The 18,308-nt window shown below is 56.2% G+C and overlaps 1 protein-coding gene across 13 annotated transcripts in view; it reads left to right on the forward strand.

The window, feature by feature from the left end:
* SLC29A1 (solute carrier family 29 member 1 (Augustine blood group)) overlaps window positions 1-18,308 on the forward strand; it is a 41,806-nt gene that overhangs the window by 15,377 nt on the left and 8,121 nt on the right. For 11 of the 13 annotated variants that reach the window (XM_068939521.1, XM_068939517.1, XM_068939520.1 and 8 more), the window contains one exon: window positions 18,174-18,256. In XM_068939521.1, the coding sequence (XP_068795622.1) occupies window positions 18,228-18,256 (29 nt within the window). In that variant the 5' untranslated portion in view covers window positions 18,174-18,227. Of the gene's footprint in view, window positions 1-11,054; window positions 11,203-17,158; window positions 17,374-18,173; window positions 18,257-18,308 lie in introns of those variants that run through there. The other 2 variants (XM_009686700.2, XM_009686699.2) reach the window with 2 other exon arrangements.

The raw sequence follows: 18,308 nt of genomic DNA on the forward strand, positions 1-18,308 counted from the left end.
TCCTTCCCTTTGGAAGTACGGATCCCCTTTCACGGCTGTTCCTGAGCCGCGGGGGAGAGGGTGCCTGTGCGTGTGGTTTGAGGGACCCGAGGCACGCTGACGCTCTCACCCCCGCGGGTTGGGTGAGTGGGGTGCAGATGCAAGATTTTGCCCTGGGGTCTGTGCAGTGGTCCCCGCTCTGCAAGGAAGTGGGGCTCTGGCAGTCAGGCTCAAGGCTCCTGTGTTTGCACAGCAGTTGCTGCCGGACCGCTGCAGTCGCGCACGTGCTGCCTGAACCTGCTGGAAGGCGCGCGGGGTGGGTGCCACGTGTTGCCGTGCTGGGAGGGGGCAGAGCCCCCTTGCCTGGTAGTGGAGCAGGTGGGCTTGGGAGGCTCTTGCTCCCGAGCCCTGGCCCCGGGTCGCACTGGGTCCTGCACGAGGAAATGCTGCGAGTTGGCGGTAAGGTGCAGTGGAAGGTTCAGTAAGCGTTTCTTTTGTGTTCCCACGTGCGTGAACGGCGCTAACAGAGAGTCTGGTCCAGGCAGGAGCACAGATAGCTCCTTGTGGAGCCCTCTGTGCTGTCCTCCCATCCCTGTCGTTAAATCTGAGCCTCTCACCCCTGGTAGGTGCTAATGCTGGCTAGACTGACGCAGTCTCTGCCTATACTTGCCGGTGCTCACATCTGCCTTTCAGGAATGGGCTGTCGAGCTGCAGACTGTGGGAAGTCAGCGGTGGCCAAACCCCAGGGTTGTGGGATCATGGACAAGTGAGCCTATATCCTTGAGCCCCGTAGATTTCCCAGGGCTAGGGGCAGCAGTAGGAATTCATGCAGCTGTTGTCCACAGCTGGATGTGCTTCCTTGCTGATCTGAAGCAGGAAGCTGCTCGGCTGCCCCCGAGTTGTGTGTTGCAAGCTGACACAATTGAGGGAGTGCTGTGAATGCCGACACAGGAAATCCCACTCCCCTGCTGCCCCACATCTCGTCTCAGCTGCATCTTTTCCGCTCCTCAGCCCCAGCAACCTGCTGGGCAGCCGTGGGCTTCCCAGGGCCTGCCTTCACTACAAAGCTAACTCAAGATGTGACTACACAGGGATGCTTTTCCCTGGGGCTCCCTGGCTGGCTGAGGGCAACTTGTGGGCTGTTGATACCATCACGGTGCAGCACGGACACTGGTGAGCCCTCTTGAGCACTCCTATGCTATTCCTGCTGTTGCCTTGTCTTCCCAGTAAGGACAGGTAGACTTGCTGTCATCTCACCAAGAAAGTCTTCCTGGAGCAGAGGAGCTTTCCAGATGGCACTAAGGGCTATAGCATAGGCCTTAGAAGGCAGTTTGCAGCCTGGCTATTCCCCCCTGCCCCCCGTCCCAGCTATTTTGGGCAAGGAGCGTAGGGCATACGCTGTGCAGGGTGCCTGGAGTGAAGTGAAGGGAGAAGAGGCTGAAGAAGGTCACGTCAGCCTGACCCAACAAGCACGTCCCCTGCATATAGGGCAGTAAGACAGCTCCATCCTGCTATTGTCCCTCTTCTCCCTCCCTCCCCAAGCTGCGCAATTAACTATTGGCATCATTTCCTCATCATGGCATTCCTCCTATTATCTGCGGGGTGGGGGGTGTTAATGAGCCTCCTGCTCTTTGAAGATGACGATGGGCTTTGTTCTTACCCTGGCCTGACCAGTCGTCTTCCTTGTCATGGTCTGGGAGGAAGCCAGGGCGCAGAGGATACAGTTCCCCGTTGACCCGCTCCTGGGCTGTACCTCCTGCGCTCCGTCCCCTGGTGCTACTCTCAGCTCCCCTAGTAAAGGCAGAGTTGGGGACCAGCTCTTCAGGCAAGGTGGAGCCCAGGAGCAGCCGGCTCCCCTGGCTGGATGGAAAGGGTCTGAGCCTGGGCTTTGGGAAGCCAACAAGCACCCTCCAACCTTTCATTGCTTTTTCTGGGGCAGAAGTAGATCTTGTTTTTTTGTCCAGCATAACATCTAGGTCCTTGGCAACTGTGAAGGAAACTGCAAATCCTGCTCTTATCAGCATGGTGCTGTTTGCTTGCATTTGTTGCTAACTGAGTGCTGACCCCAAAGTGCAAACTCCACTGACTTCCACACATCTTCCTGAGCACCTAGCTCTACCTCATTGTTCCTATCAACCTACTGTTAGCTCTGCTACTGCTGCAGCCTCGCAGAGCAGTGAGGTGAGCAGCTGAGGAACTAGAACAATGTGAGCTCTCGGATTCTCTTCTCCATGCTAACTTGGCATCTCCCATCCCTTTACTCACCTGCCAGCAAGCTCAGACTTAAAGCGCTATGTGGAATAAGCTGTGGGCTTTTGTGGATGGGTAGGATTCAGGGCTAAGGGCCACACAGCTATTATAATTTGATTTAAGTGGTGTGACGGAGACAAGATTCCTAGATTAATAGTGTGCAAGACATGGGATTGGGGAAGAAGTGTGTGGAGTAGACGTGGCTGGTCACATCAGGAGGCGTGGTCTGGTGGACCCTTGGGAGTAGGACCCTACTGCCCCCAGCTGAGGTAGCAGTGCAGTGCTGCACCCTCTCTCCCACTCCAGGACCCTGCTGGCCTGGCTGCAGGATCAGCTTTGCGTAGCGCATGGGATCTGGGATCCCAGCGCAGCAGAGGGAGCCATGGTGCTGCAAGGGGAACATGTACAAAGAGTTGTTGCTCCCACAGGACAGGTGAAGCTGTTGAGTAAGGGCAGTGTTGGCTTTTGTAACTTCATTTCTGATGCCGGAGGTGTGAAGACAAGTCAGCGTTGTGACATTTTGGCCCTGCTCTGGCTTGGAATAGGCTTTTCCCTGATCTCACCATTCTCTGATGAAGGGGAAGCTCAAAGCGCTGGATTTGCATGGCCGTCCAAGAGCTAGGAGTGACGCAAGTTGGTGAGCCTGGTTTTGTGGGTGCAGTGCTCTAGGCTGTCTCTCAGTAACTTAGATAAGCTGTGGGTAAGCACAGATGGGCCTCATGACTGGGAGACCTGTTTTTTTTCAGGCAGACGAGAGGCAAAAGCTCACTGTCTGCCTGCTGGGTCATACAGAGGAAGCCAGCAGAAAAGCGGAGAGATTTCCACAAAGCCTTGTGTTCTTCCCCTCACACCAATGCCAGCGGGTTTTTCTTTTAGTTCATTTCCTTCAGGACTTTTCTGATGGGAAAGCAACCCATTGTGAAATTTCCAGTGCCTCCCATTAGGAGCTGGAAATTCACTGAGTGAGAAATCTGGGAAGCTACAGAGAGAGGAGGCAGACAGCGGCTGGGAAATGGAAAGAAATCAGGCTGAGAAAAAGGTCCGGGTGGGCTGGGAGCAGTGGTGGTACCAGCGGGCTATCGGCATTTGGCCTCTTGTGCCAGGCTGCACAGCCTGCTCAGGGCACATACCAAACCACTGTACCAAGGGTGAGTCACTGCAGCAGGGCTGGGTCTCCTCGCAAACGTGTGGCGTCAGTCTACGAGCTTCGCTGGGCAAAGGACAAGACGTCAACCTGAACTTGCGCTGTCGCTCCTAGACTGGGAGCGGGAGCGAAGAGGTTCCAGCCTGTGCTGCTGCAGGAGAGCCCTCCTGGGCTACCCTGCCAGCGTACTACGCACTTCTGGGCACCGGTGCCTGTGGCTATTGAGTGTGGTCATTGCCGCTTCCTGGTTAATCACACCTAGCACAAGTAGCCATCAATCCCAAACAGTGACCGGAGCCAATTTACACATGCTGGCTGAAGGCTGGGGCAGTCCCTGGCAGCAGTCGCGCTAGCGACTCCCAAAGCACCTGACCCAGAGCTCCTCGAGGAGAGCAGAGATGGTGGGCACTTTCCAAGGGGGCGCAGCCCTGTTTGTGCCTCTGCCTTTCTGCAGGCTTGCTTGTGGGAAACCCTCTTGAGAGGAGCTCCATCCTTGAAGGCTTGGGCAATAACTGCAGAGAGTAGATTGGAGAAGGTGGGAGAGACTGATTGTACGTCCCCCTTCTTGGTCTAGCCGGGAGCTCAGCGCTGATGAGAGCTGCTTGCCCTGCTTTCAAAACTCCTTGTCTTTTTCTGGCTTCAGGACCAAATTGGAGACAATTTCTTCAGAATCCAACTAAGGGTTTGACTCGTTTTCCCTCAGTGCTGGGAACGAGCCCCCATGGTATTTCTCTCCATGGCATCTCTCCCTCCTTCTTGGAAAGCCTCCTGCCATGGGGTACCCTGGTGCCTGTGTGCACCCAGGGAATGTGTGCAGCTCTCAATCCCAGAGCCGTAACCACATCTGTGAGGAGCAGCCAGGTGGAGTACAGACAGAAATCAGAGAGCTGCATGTTGGTGGAGACTGTGACTATGCAGCCAGCGCAGCACTTTCAGTCAGGATTACTAGGTGTTGTGCTGCGGTTGAGGACAGTGTGGCTGGTTAGATCTCTGCGTCCTTACAAGAGCAGGGGCGTTATCCATTAACCATGGGAGGCGGACGAGCACTCACATTGAAATATTAAGAAGCAACCCACCCTTCCCTGCAGCTTCTCCTTCCCGTCTTCACACCCACTCCCTGTGGCAATGCGAGGCTGGTATGACCATGAGGTGAACCACATTGGGGAACCGATCTGCTGGCACGATCCAGGCCGGGGCATTTATCTCAGAGGTAGCTGGAGCTGGGCGGCAAGGCAGAGGAGCTCTGGCTTGCTGGGGGTCACGGGAGCTGGCCGTGGGGCGCTGCGGTCCCCTCCGCTCCCGCTCTGCAGCTGGGCTGGCTCAGCCCGCACTCGGCAGGCTCCCGGTGCCCTCTGGCTAACCCTCCCAGTCCTCCGCGCGCAGCAGCTGCCGAGTCGGGGAGGCAGAGGGGGATGTCTCCTCGCAGCCACTTGCCTCCCCGGAGCCGGCCCGAGGGCTGGGGACACCAGGCCCTGCCCACAAGTCAGCCGAAGTACCAGGTCTGCTTGGCAAGGCCGAAGAGGTTGGTGTTTGTGGTACGGGGCATGGTTTCCCCTCCCGTCACAGCAGCCCTCCTCGGACACGTCCTGAGTCCTGGCTCACAAGCTGTCGTTCCCCGCTGGGCTTCTGGCGTGGGTATGAGCTCCAGAAACTGATTTCTTCCTTACAGCTGCACGGGAGAGAGCAGCCTCATCCAAGGGTGAAAGCGCAGGACAGGGGCTCAGAAATTCCCCATTCCCGTACCAAAGTTCAGGCGACGACACTCTTTGTGGCCTTACAGCCTTTATGGCCCCCCTCTCCCCTTGTCTCAGGTATGTGCCGCGCTGCTCGAGCAGCAAGGACGCAGTGCTCCTAGGAAGCCTGCTCTCCGGCAATGCAGCTGGTGGGCAGCATCCCACCGCTTTCAGCCTGCTCTCTAGCTGCAGGCCCTGGGGGGATCCTGCTCTTCTCACTTTAGGGCAGCCTCGGGAGTCGAAGAGACGACCCGAAGTTCCCCAGAGCAGGACCCACTCTGGCTGTGGGAAGGGAGGGCAAGACAAGGATCTCATGGCCAAGCCTGGAAATGGGGCGGAGCCGAGATAGGAGCACATCTCCCACAGCTGTGTAGGGGTAGCTCTTATAGCTCTCCAACATACAACCCACATCTGGAGTGAAGAGGAGATTTCAGCAAGAAGCAAAACCCAACACCAGTGAAGTGCCTGGCAATCTACAAAGAAGTAAAGTCGTCTGCCACCAGCTGTTCCTCCCTTCCTTCCCCCAGGGTTCGGAGGGGGATGTGTGTGCCAAAAGCAGTTGTTTAGGCGGGGTTCAGCCAATGGACTCCGTATCATCTGGGATCACCGTGTGAGTACATCAACATCCCAACATGTCCAGACACCCAGACAAGCTCCAGCAAGACTTGGGTGCATTGCTGGATGGCCAGCCCACTCCGACAGAGGGTACGGTATGCTTGAGTCTGCTCAGCAGAGAGGCTCAGAGCTGTCCTCGTCTCCTCTACTCCTTGAATTAATGTTCAGCAGGCTGAGACGTAAGCATAGTCCCTGCCTTGAGGAGCTTGCACGCTGACGCCAACATCTCCAAAACCCCGTTCATCCAATTTCTGGATGAGCGGAGCTCTGGCCTGCAGGGCTCGGTCTCTGCTCCGTGTGCCTGGAGGCCACGGGCAGCAGGCGGGCAGGCAGGCATGCACGAGTGGCTCGTGGTGTGGTGCACGCAAGGCTTCCGAGCAGGAGGCTTGTCCCTGCATGGCTGGTGGTGTCTCTAAGGTATTCCTGTGGATGCTGCTTGTCCCAGCTGGCCCTTGACTTTGTGGTCACAAGGGCCCCTGTGGTGCAGAGGGTGGTGGCTGGTTACGTGGAGGTAGAGGCACGCACAAGAAGGGCTTTAGAGGGGGTGTGACTTGCCCTTTCCTAAGGGCAAGCCTTGCAGCCAGGCTTCTTATTGTTGGTCGTGCAGAAGAGTCTGAAGCCCTGTTTTGCTGGGATTTGGGCACCTCCCTACCTCCTATTGGTTCTGTCTGACTAATCTTGCTCACATAAAGGTTTTCCTGTCCTATGGCCAGGCTGTTTGCCTCGTGTTAGCACTGTTGCCACTGGGGCCAGTGCTGAGAGCAGGAGGTTTGTGCTCAGACTTATTCCCTCCTAGGGATGTGTCTGTCTGAGCCAGTGACACTTGGTCTGGCTGCACTCTGTGAGATTTTTAGCCCTGTCAGGGCCTTTGAGGAAGATGAGTTGTTCACAGAGGAGGGAAGAGGGTGGAAGAGATGCCTTGTGTCATTTCCGCCATGGGTGTTTCCTCCAATTCCTTCTGCCTGCTTCACTCTGCTGATGACTTGTTGCTGCCTTTGCTTTCCGTCCCCTTGGTGCACAGACTGTGCACAGACCACAGGTCCCTTTTGGAGCTGCCACAGAGCAGGGACGTGGCAATGCCAGCTCTCAGTACCTCTGTGAGAGCAGCAGCATCTTTCCCAGAGCCTAATTTAAAGGCAGCTGGGAAATAGTGTGTGGGGATTCTGGAGGTCCCCCAACTCCTTGGACTTATGGGGATGGCTTTGCCCTGCTGTTGGGAACTGTCTGCAACTTTGGGAGCGATTGGCTTTGGGCAGAGTGAGGAGACCCAGCTGGAGCATCTGTCCCTTATTGCTGTGCCCCATAACCTGTAGCAGAGCCACTGTGTGCCTGTCCATCATGAAATGGCTGCATTTAGCAGCTGAGACCCGTTCGGGATTTGTGAGATGCTGTGGCTGTTCAAGAAGTGAGCTGATTCTTGGCAGGACAGGCAGCTGGCAGAGGGACTGTGCGGGACCGCAGCTGGTGCCAAAACCTCCTTTCCTGCTCAGCATCCCCTGTTTCCCAGTTGGGCTGTGAACATTTCATGCTGAAAGCAGCGGTCAGCCAGGGTCTGTGTTCCTGAGCTGGCCTACAAGCGAAAGGCCACTTGGGCTGCGGGGGCCCAAAATAGCCCTTGTATTTTTGTCCCAGCCACTGGCCACAGCTGACGCATAGAGGATGGAGCCAACTTTGACCTGCTAGAAGCTCACAGTGGTTGGCTGGGCCACGGGTCCATCCTGGCTTTTGTGAAGGGCTGCCAATTGTGAGGGAAGAACTGCCCCTCCAAATTTTGGGAGCTGGAAGGACGGTGGTGCCAGGGGAATACTGTGTTGTTCTAGCTCTAGTTTCACTCCTCCGCTCTCCCCCCCTCCGCACACACTAAACTGGAAGCAGCTGCAGGGCTCTGCAGTTCACTTGGGCTTCCTAGCCCGGCCTGCCCAAACCAGCCTCCGAAAAATTGCTGAATGGGAGCACAACTAGCTGAATGAGAGCTCTGCCCCCGTGCAAGTATCCCAGGAGGTATGGCAACCTCCTCCAGCCCTCTCTGCACAGTTCTCCTCGGGCAGAGGCAAGTCTCGTTCCGTCTCAGTCCTGAAATCAGCTCTGCCACCTGCTCGCAGAGGCTCGGGCAGGGGAGCGCGACACAGCCTCGCGACCCAGGTTGAGTCCAACGAGCCAGTGCAGCACAGAGGCTGCCTGAGGCTGCTTTCTTGAAAAGGTTGTGCCGTGCTATCTCCCATCCCATCCAACACAGGGCAGCTCATACCAGCTCAAGCCAGGGGTTTGAGCCCCAGGACAGATTGGTTCAGTAATTCCCGCTCACTACAGGGAGGTCTTGCTTGCTAGGGGGTCCTGGCTGCTCCGAGCTCTGTGTGTTTCCATCTGGGACCAGCTTGATATGGGAGAGAGCCAGAGCTGGAACAAAGCAGCAGCTCATGAGCCTCTCCCCCTGGATGTGAAAATACCCCGGGATGTGGGAAGATCTCGGGCTCGCAGCAGGGAGGGGGCCGCTGTGGGAACATGCGATCTCCTTGGCGTTTGGCTGCAGGCTTCCCTCGCGCTCCCTCTTGCAGGCGCCTCTGCAGCTGCAGGAGCCCTTGCTGGCTTTCACTCCAGAAGTGCCCTGTTTCGGGGAAGGGCGAGTGAGCCTTGCGGCTCCCGAGGGCGAGAGTGGTAAAGTGCACGTCTGGAAAGAGGACCATGGCTGGGGTTGAATTGAGCCCTCCAGAGCTCCTCCCTGGGGGCTCTGTGCTTAGCTTGAGGAAGGATTTAGGGGGGCTTTTGAAATCACTCTCCAGTGATTTCATAACCCCCTCCCACGCCCCTCACTGCTGAGGTGTTATGAGGACCTCCCAGCTGCAGCAAAAGTCGTTCCCATCCTTCCCCCCCCCACCAGCCTCACGCTGCAGGTTGCTCCTTGCTTAGCTCCCTTGTGTCGCTCCTGGCCTGACTCCTGCCTGGACCTGCCAGCCGAGCTTGGTCCCAGGGCCAAGGACATGAAGCAATGAGGGAGGAATCCTCTCCTCTCTCCATCCCAGCACCCCAGGGCCCACCAACGGGACAGATGGCCTCCCAGAGTCCTGCTCTTCCCCTCCGTTATTGCTCCCTGAGCAGTGGCCTTGGGGCCAGGGTAGCCACGTGTTGCTGTAGGTACAACCCTACCAATCCCAGCAGAAGGCTATGTGTAGGGAGACTCATCTTACCCCTTCTGTTTCATTCCCCAGCCACGGCAGTCTCTCTTAACCCAGCCTATCTGGGTTGCTTCCCATGAATTTAGTTGAGTCCTTATCTTCAGACTTGTCTGGCCGTAGGCTGTTTTTGTCTCACCCTGCTCCTCTGCTGTGTGTTTCCTCTCCGAGGCTCTCATCCCTGCTCCTTTCAGCTGGGGGCGCGAGGGGGGATGGTGAAAAGTTCTTGTAGACTTGGCCCGTCCCGTCCCTTTGGCATGCTGTTGCCCAAGGTACCAGAGAGTACAGGATACTACAGAGATACCAGCTGTACAGACAAGGATTGTTCTTGAGCAAGCCTGGGCCTGATGCAAGGGGAAACTACTAAATCAAAAGAGCTGTTTCTGGCAGCCGTACTCCAGGGGGATCTTACCTAAGCACTGCCCCAGCCCCTCGCTCGTGTGAAGGCCTTGCATCCCAGGGAGCATCCCAGCTCCCACCCTTTGGAGCAGAGATGAGAAGCACCTCCTGCCTCCAGAGTGGGTGCTGCGGGCAGGTAGGAGCCAGCGCTGTGCTTGTCCTGTGGCATGGTTAGGATTACCTGCACCTCGCTGTGGTGGCCTGCGTCGCTGCTGCGCCAAGCCCTGAGCTCCTCCGTGCAAGGAAGACCTGTTCCTGCCTGGGGGCTGCTGCTGGGCTCCCATTGTGCTCCCAGCTGATTTTTACATTAATGCTCTCCTGTCATTCCCTCCAGGGGTCCTCTAGGTTTTTTTTTGACTGAGAAGCGGAAACGCTGCTTCCTCTCATTGTGCTGCTTCCCATCGTGGCCCCCCGGGCTGGCCCTCGGGGAGCCCCTGGCCTGCGGCACCTTGCACAGGCAGCATTTACGGTCCCCTGTGGCGCCATGGTTCTCAGCCACAGAGGACTAGGGTGAGAGTGAAGGTCTGGGGTGAGGCTTCTCGGGGTCTGCCTGCTGGCGTGAGGGGCTGTGAGGTGGGACAGGAAGCCCAAGCAGTTGCCACTGTGGGTCTCAGAGGGTATCATAGGCTGGGGTTGCATCCGGACAGCCCGAGGGTGCATCTGCCTTGGTCTCTTGCCATGGCTGTGCACACGCACCAAGAGAGGGATGTGGCGGAGTAAAGTCCATCAAGAGATGAAACCAATTAGCCTCCTGCAGGTCAAGTCCTTTGCATCCCACGTAGCTTGTCTTCCCCTTAATTCATCAGGTCTGGCCTGTTAATTAGCCACTGGGCTGTGCCTGCCAGATACCTGCCCCACCTCGTCACCTCCCATGTTTTATGTGCAGCTCAGTCGCCTGCCAGACCCACAGGAAGCCCTGGCTGGATGGCATGAGCTTTGTGCGAGCCTCTGTGCCTGCCCATAGTGGGCCAGAGACCGTGCAGGGACCCCTCACTCATTTCCGCCTCCCTCTCCCTGCCAGGTAGCCCCTGTAGGACTGAGAGCCGGAGGGAGGCACTGACAGGGTCCTCACGAACATTTCCATTAGCTTCTGCTGTTTCTGGAGGGTTTTGCAGACGTATTGAATAGACCCCAGAGCAAATTCCTCCCTCTGCCTTGGGAGAAAGGATCTTTCCTTTATTTTTCTAAACATCTGACAAAGGGGGCCAATTCTGGAAAAAAATGCCTCCTTCCCAAGCCTGGTGACCTTCCAAAGAAGCAGGTCGGGACCTTGGTGTGGAGGAGATAGTTGTCTTCTCCAAGGGCAGCAGCCGAGGAGAATCAGCGCTAGCTCATGTTTTCCAGGACGTGCTGGTGTGCCCTAGGGAAAGCAAAGGCGGGAAGTGTGTTGGGAAATGAGTGCAGAAAATAGCTCTTGCTCAGTCCTGGTTTTTTTTGTCCCTCATTTATCCCAATTTTTCCCCTTCTGAGAAGGGCTGAGGTGACAGTTTGGCTTTGAAAAGTGTCCTGGGGCCCTTTACCCCAACCAGGTACAGCAGGAGGTAGAGGTAACGTCTCATGTGCGTGAGACGTTGCCGTCCAAAACGATAGCTCGTTTGAAGAGCCGTGACAAAACCTGTCTCTGCAAACAGACCGCTGAGAGCAGCTTATCTCTCCCCCTCTGCTGTTGACCGTATCTAGAAGAGTTCCTTCTGCCTCCTCAGAAATGACGCTCTCCTCTTAACTCCTGCCCTCCCCCAGCCACTCTATCTCCTCTCCCACTCCCAAACCGCTGGCCTTGGAGTAGACGACTGCTCAGATATTTGCAAAGCTTTTCCAGCCTCTCCCTACACCGTGCCAGCCCCAGAGCCCCAGCTGCCCCACGTGGCCTGAAGTGACCAGGGCTAAGTGTCTGGGACCAACCTGCCTTCTGGTAAGCTTCTTGCTGGGACATTAAAATGCCACCCTTTGGCAATGCAGGGATTGGCCGCTGAGCCAGCTGCAGGGTCCAGCGTCTGACAGGATGCTGAGCAGTAGGAAACGTCCATCTCTGCTACGTGGCGCGTAGGTGCCTTGAGGGTTTTTGTCTGGCCGGGGGACCAGGAGTGCCCAGGGTTGGGCACTCGCTCCAGGCTGAGGAGAGACGTGTGTGCCTTTACCTGTGGGGCTGCTATTGGTAGGGCTTCTCTTCCGCTGTTTGTGTTTTTTTGGTGTCTTAGTAGCCTGTCTTTTGCCAGTTACGTGGCAGGGCTGGAAGCATCCATGGTGGGTAAAGGGAAGCCCATGGCTGTGGGGTAGCGGAGCTCCTTGATGGGTGGCAGAGTCCAGTCTGCATTGGTTTGGGGGGGTTTTAGGGCTGGCCCTGCCCCGTTGCTGCCTGCTCCTTGTCGTGGGAAGCCCTCCAGAGACAGCTGATACCCGCTGTGACCTGGCAGCACTGGAGTGCTGCCAGGCCCTGGGAGCAATTTCTGGGCTGCAGCCTGCAGTGACCACACCTGGGGTCAGCGTGGTGCAGTCAGAAGCAAAGGGCCTATGACAAAGCGAGTGACCTGATGGCCAGGCACGTAAGAGAGGCGTAATTGACACATTTAGGATAGTACATGGCTTGTGTGTCAAATTAAGCAAGTAAACAGAGGGTGTGAGAACCCTTCTTCCCAGCTTAGTTTACGCGCACATCTGGGTTGCTTTACCTGCTGGGGCCCTGGAGCCTCTCTCGGCTTGTTTTACTGTCCAGATAAAGGCTTTTGCAGCTGGCTGATGTGTGCAGTTCAAAACATATCCTAGTGCTGAATGCTCCCCCCTCACCTCCCTGCACCACCCGGCAGGCAAGATAACAGCCAGCGATGGTTGCTGGGACTGGGGACGTCCCCCATATCTCTGGCTCTGCAGGAAGCTTGAGTGGTGGCTGCAGAAATCGCGTGTGTGTGCTGGAGCCAGAGGCTCTGGAGCTGCCTTTCCCTTCCTCAGTGCAGGAGCCAGCAAGCAGGGTGCCGCAGGCTTGTGGTGAGAAGTGATGCCCGGAGCTGGGGCATTTCCTGGGGAAGCATCGAGGAGGCACGCCTCAGCCATGCATGGAGGAGCAGAAACCTCTGTGGGGTGAGGGTCCTGGGGCCAGTTGCTTTGCGGGAGTTTTTCCCAGCCTGCCAGGGCCTCACGATGCGAAGGGGTTTGCAAGCAGCGAGGCAGCGGAGTTAGGCAGCGATGCTGCTGTCCCACTCTCTCACTAAACTCCCTTCTCAGGACCCAGCAAAGAGCAGTGATGAGGGGAGCAGATGTGGCAGTGAGCCTGTTTGCACAGAGGCAGGGCTCGGAAAGGAGGAGAACAAGAATAATAGGAAGTATTATCAGCTCTGTGATGGTAACTGCTTGTAAAACACATCAGGAGTAGGAAGCCTGCCATAGTCAGTTGGAGTAGCAGGCGATTAGAGAAAATGAGGCCATAACAAAAAAGCTAAAGGAAGGTTTTTTCTCTCTGTCCACTCCAGAAGAGCCTAGGGGATTTCTTACACATCTGCATCCTTCTTTTCAGGGACTTTAACTTAGAGCATCTGAAGAGTTCAGAGGAAAAGTTTTAAAACAGACAATACGAATGGCAACAAGTCACTAGGAGAAGATGATATTCACTGAGAGGGCTACAGGAAGGCAGGGATGGAAGAGCTAACTGTTATCTGTCATATACAGTCGTTCATTCACAACCGCCCTGGTCTCTGAATACTAACTGGGAGGTGGAAAAAACGTGACATTGAGTTTTAAGAAGGGCTGGAGGGAGTGCCAGGGAAAAGCTGCGTAGTAAATCTGTGTGTGCCTGGCAAATGAGTAGACGGTAGCAGCAAATTGAATCAGTGGCAGCAGGAGAGCGGTGGTATACCGGGGAGGCTCCTGCCACGGGAAGGGCAACCTCCCACAGCTGTGGGAGCACTTTGCAAGGGTCTCCAGGGGAGGGCTGCTGGTGTCCACACACCTTTCCTAAAAGCATTCAACAAGGTCTTTCACCCCAGGCTTTTAAGGAAACCGGCTGGTCGAGAGTGGAGGTGGTTGCATGGATTAATAATTGCTTTAAAAAACAGGAAGCAGAGGGCAGGAATAAGAGCTCAATTTTTGCAATAGAAGATCACAAGTGGAGAGCTGCTCGCCTACACCCATATGGAGCCTGCGTTCAGTCCCATGCTTTTTCGACGCATTCATGAGTGACCTGGAAAAGGGGATGAGCAACGAGATGACGGTTTCCTGATGCTCTCGAATTATTCTAGTTAGTGAAGACAAGAGCCAACTGTGAAGAGTTACAGAAGACTATTACTGGACTGGGCAGCAGGCAGATGGAATTCAATTTAGAAAAATTGAAACACAAGAGGAATAAATAGACCCAGATTTACAAAATGACAAACTCTGAGCTGGCCACTCACAGCAGGACCTGGAGTTATTTCAGATAGCTCACTGTGCAACTACAGTCAGTAAAACACATCAAATCATTAAGAAAAAAAAGAAGACAAAGCAGAAAACAGCTTTGTGTTACTGCTGAAATCCACAGCTCACCCACCCTCAGTCTCCATGGAGTGCTTGTCCCACTGTCTCTAAAAGAGTCTAGTAGAACTGGGAAAGATTCAGAGAAAAGCAACAAGGAGGATCAAAGGCATGGAGCTGTTTCTGTATGACTAAGTAAGCTAGAATTTTTGTGTTTGAAAAACATGATGTAGGGTGGATTTGACCCAAGCCTGTAAAGTCATGGCTGGCACGGAGAAAGGATCTAATGTTTATCTGCTCTTTGAATAGAAGAATCAAGGAGCATCAAATGAAGCTAAGCATGTCCTTTGCACAAGGTGAACTGCCCTTCATAGGTGTAGCGCCGCTGAGGAACTCCTTGCTACAGCATGCAATCGTTGCCTAAAGGCAACGAGTGAGTTAGAGGGAAGAGTGGACGTTTTCACAGAAGCAAAGCCCACTGAGGGTTACGAAACACATAAAAAGTGCATCTGGCTCAGGGAGTCTCCAGAACAGAATTGGTTGGAGGCTGGGAGGGTAATTGGAGACTTACATATTTGCTTAACCCATTCTTGCACTCTTTTGACATCCACCTTTGGTCTCTGTCAAAGACAAGATACTGAGCTAGACAGACTGATTCTGCGTGCGTGCCCTTATTGTGTGAAGGCTTGCCTTTGTTGCAGTACTACAGCGAGATGTACAACCGTGCAGATTCATGCCTCTTGCGAAATACAAGTGTACTCACAGCTGGTGGCTGAAGGTGGAGGAGTGCAGGATGCTGACTGCAAAAGGAGGGACTGGAAGTGCAGCCTCAGCAGTTGGTTCCCGGGACACAGCTGGCACACGGCACAAGGACCCTGTGCGTGCAAAGCGCCGGGTCAGAGTTCAGGCACAAACATGAAATCTCAACAGGCAGTCTTGAAGCATTTCCCTTTCTCCAGCAGAGTCATGGCCGCTAGGGTTTCATGTCACTTGTACACCCATATTGCGCCTGTTCCCTTGCCTGCAGGTAAACCTTGATGGGCCGCCAGATCAGCCTCTCTGCACGTAGGTATCTGCTGTCTTGGAGGGCAGCAAACGGAAATAAGGCATGGGGTGAAGCCTGAGAAGGTATCTGGCCCTGCCCCATCCTGACTGCGCTTGGGGGAAGCGCTGACCTTATCCCTGCAAAGTGATCCATTATAATCAGTGGTGGGAGGATGCTGAGGTATTCACCATACTGCCTGCCAGCAGCCCCTTATCTACAAGATGTAAGGAAAGTGCTGCGGCTTTAATGCAGGGTAAAGAGCTTTTCTTTAAAGGGCTGGCGTAGCATGCCTATCCATTGCCATGAAACCACTCCTAATTGGAAAGCCAAACTCGTGCTTGCTCACCGTCAGGGAAGGCAGTAGAAGCGGAAGAATAGGTGACACACGGGAAGGAAGGGAGAGAGAAATCTCCAAAGCCCAGTGGCAAACCCCTGCCTTCAGGTGCAGCCTTCCTGCAGCGCAAGTTTTTCCATGGAGGTTGGGCATGGTTCCAGGCAGTGGTTGCCTGTGCTGTGAGTTCCCAGAGGCTGGCTCGCAATGCGCTTGTGTATGTCCCAACACAATAGGTGTCACTTTGAGTGTGTCATGGCTTTTGTTTTGAGCAAATGGGCAATTATAATTACGCTATCTCTGTTTGTATTTGGTCAAAGGAGATAACCTGTTGTTTGTCAAGCCGGTCCTGCTTGTTACCTTGCTGTAACGTGGGCATCCACAGCAATGCTTATGCATCACTTCTGAGAAGCTGGGAAGGATGAGGATGGATGCTCTGTGTCCAGGAACAAACCGTATGTGTCCAGGAACAAACCAGGTGCCTGTATGCCAAGGCCCACCATCAGGTCCTCCTTCCCCTGCCCTGCAGGCTGTGCAGCCCATAGCCATGGCACTGTTGGGAGACCTTGCTGGGAGATGAGTAAGGTTAGCGCTGCAGGGTGCCAGTGAGGTGGCAGGGGGTGGCCATGTGCGATGGCTGGTCTCTGCCCCCCAGGCGGCTGTGGTAGGGGTGCTTTCACTGGGTCGCAGCATGGTTGCCACTTGTTGCTTGTGTTGGTGTGTTTGACCTTCTCTGGTTATTGCAGAGCTGTTTGTAAGAGCTCGCGGCTGGACGCGTTTCCTACCGTAATGAGCGCTGACCCATGTGCCCCTTGGCAGGGACTGGCTCTTTGTGGAAAAAAATTAGAAGGCACTTAGCAAAGTGAGACAGAAAACAAACAAAGCCGGCAGGAGGCTGTGGCCAGGCAGCTGGGCACTGCCTGCCGAGGAGGCCAACGCTCCCGACGCCAGGCCGTGGGCGCTCTGCGGACGGGAGCGGGGGCTGCAGGGCGCCAGGGGAGCAGCAGGCAGCCGTCCCTCGGCTGGCATACGACACCCTTCGTTTCCTCCCTTCCCCGGGCACCGCGGGCAGGCATGCGGGCGGCAGGTCCCGGGCTGCCTGCCAGCCGCGGTACCTGACACCTCTCCTCCTCCGCGGATGCCGCTGGACCCACGCGGCCCCAGTCCCCGTGACTCGAGCCGGGGCCTGACGCTTGCCGTGGGGGGCGCGGGAAGGGGGATGCGCCGCCTTCAAACGCACTGCCCAGGCACAGGGAGAGGATCGGCTTGCGGGGTCTGTCCTGGCTCTGTCCTCCCCAGGTACGTCTGTGGGGCCTGCCCCTTCCCCAGGCCCCCCGGACACCGGTGGGAGCAGCGGGAAGCAGGGGGAGGCTGCGACCGGAGCCGGGGGGCAGCTTGTGGCGGGTTTGCTCGGGACTCGCTGGTTTTCTCCTGCCCAGCGCAGGAGATCTCTTGGGTGAGGCAACCACGGGCCCTGGCGGTGTCTGTGTGTGCGAGGGGGTGGTAGCTGTGCAGCAGATCCCCCCGCTAACCCAGTGCCACAGCTCAGGGAGCCTCCTGCCTGCCAAGGCACTGGCAGCCTGCCGGGAGGGGAATTTTGTACATTTTTCTCTGGATGAAGCCTGGGTTGCTCACAGCGGCCAGATGGGAGTCATCATATCCTGAGCCGTCAGCGTGGGAAGGAAGGGGAGCCATGCTGCCAGCGTTATGGGGTGGGAGCTGCTGGCCTGGGGGGGGCTCTCAGTCCCATGCGGCACAGACCTGCCTGTTGGCCTGATGCGGCTTTTCCAAGCAGCTAATGGGCCTCCCAAATCCCTCTCCGCACCTTGTCAGCTGTGTTTTGGCCCAGGTTTCTCCTGTCGTACCCTGTAAGCTCTCCTGCACGACACGACCTGCGGGACCGGGGTGCCTCTCTCTGCAAGGGAAGTGCAGAGGTGAAGGACACAAGCACCTGCAACATGGCAGAGCCTCGGTTGCCTTTAAGACAGGCCGAGTCTTGTGTGGACTACAGGTCCCAGCATGCTGCTGCTTGCCAGCCTCCTCCAACGCCTACCTGGCAGGCAGCGTGCTGCGGGCAGGCAGGGATGCTGCAGCGGGCCGCAGGGCAGGAGGGGCAGGAGGAGAGACAGGCGGCCGAGGGCCGTGCCTAGGCGGGGTCTGTGGGCTGCCCTCCAGGAGCCATCTACACCTCCAGGAGGTGTAGATGGAGCCCTGCGAGAAGTGACTGGATACCCAATGCTGCACCAGCCAGACTGGAAAAGGACAAGGCAGGCCTGCGGCTTCTCCCGGACAGCTAATCCTGCTCTATGTGAAGAGGGAGGGAGGGACGGGGTGGGGGAAAGGTCTCTTCTCAGAGGCCTCTGGGGATGTGTCTCCAGAGCTGGCCATCTGTAGGGAAAGCAATGCCAGGGTGGTGGCAGGGGCCAGACTCAGCAGGAGGTTTTGTGTCGTGCAGTGAGGGGGCAAAAGGGAGGGGTGAGCAGTGCCAGGGCCTACCAGGGATGTTCTGTGCTGGACCTGGAAATGCTGCTTTCCAGAGTGACGCAGGAAAGGGCTGCAAGAGCCCTAGGGAAGAGGGAATTGGAAATGGAGGGTTTGCGTGGTTCTGACCAGAGCAGTCACTGAATGAAATGTCTTTTGTCTTGCCATGCCCTGGGCGTTGGATGGACAAGGGGATGGCAGGGGAGGGACACAGCCCACATGCGCATATGCGTTGCTCGCAGTGCGAGGATTGAGGGCAGAGAGCTGCAGGCTCAGAAATCTCTTAAGAGCCTGCAGTGGAGTAGCCAGGCAGCTGGGGTAGAGCAGCCTGGGTAGCTCATAAAAGCATTTTCCCTTTTGGAGGAATGGGCTAGGCATCCGCTGGCCAGCAGCATACGGCCCCCTGTCTCAGCTGAAGACCTCTGAGCTGCAGGTCTCTGAAGCTGCTGCATGATGCTCTTGCCAGTTGTGGGCCTCTGTTTGGCTCCCAGGCCTGTGGAGAGCTCACCCAGAGCGGGGGGTTAAAATCAGTGCCTTCCTGCCCGTGGGCCTCACTGCCCAGTAAAACGCTCTATTGGTTTTCCAGACGGAGAGCAACTACAAGACTTGCTGGACCCTTCACTGAACCACGCCGCACAAGATGACAGCAAGAGACGGGCCCCAAGACAGGTAACGCCAGGCTCCTGTGTGGGTGTGGGGGCATATCCAAGATACCAGGAGA

Source organism: Struthio camelus, chromosome 3 (assembly GCF_040807025.1).
Source record: "Struthio camelus isolate bStrCam1 chromosome 3, bStrCam1.hap1, whole genome shotgun sequence".
In the NCBI taxonomy this organism is placed as follows: domain Eukaryota; kingdom Metazoa; phylum Chordata; class Aves; order Struthioniformes; family Struthionidae; genus Struthio; species Struthio camelus.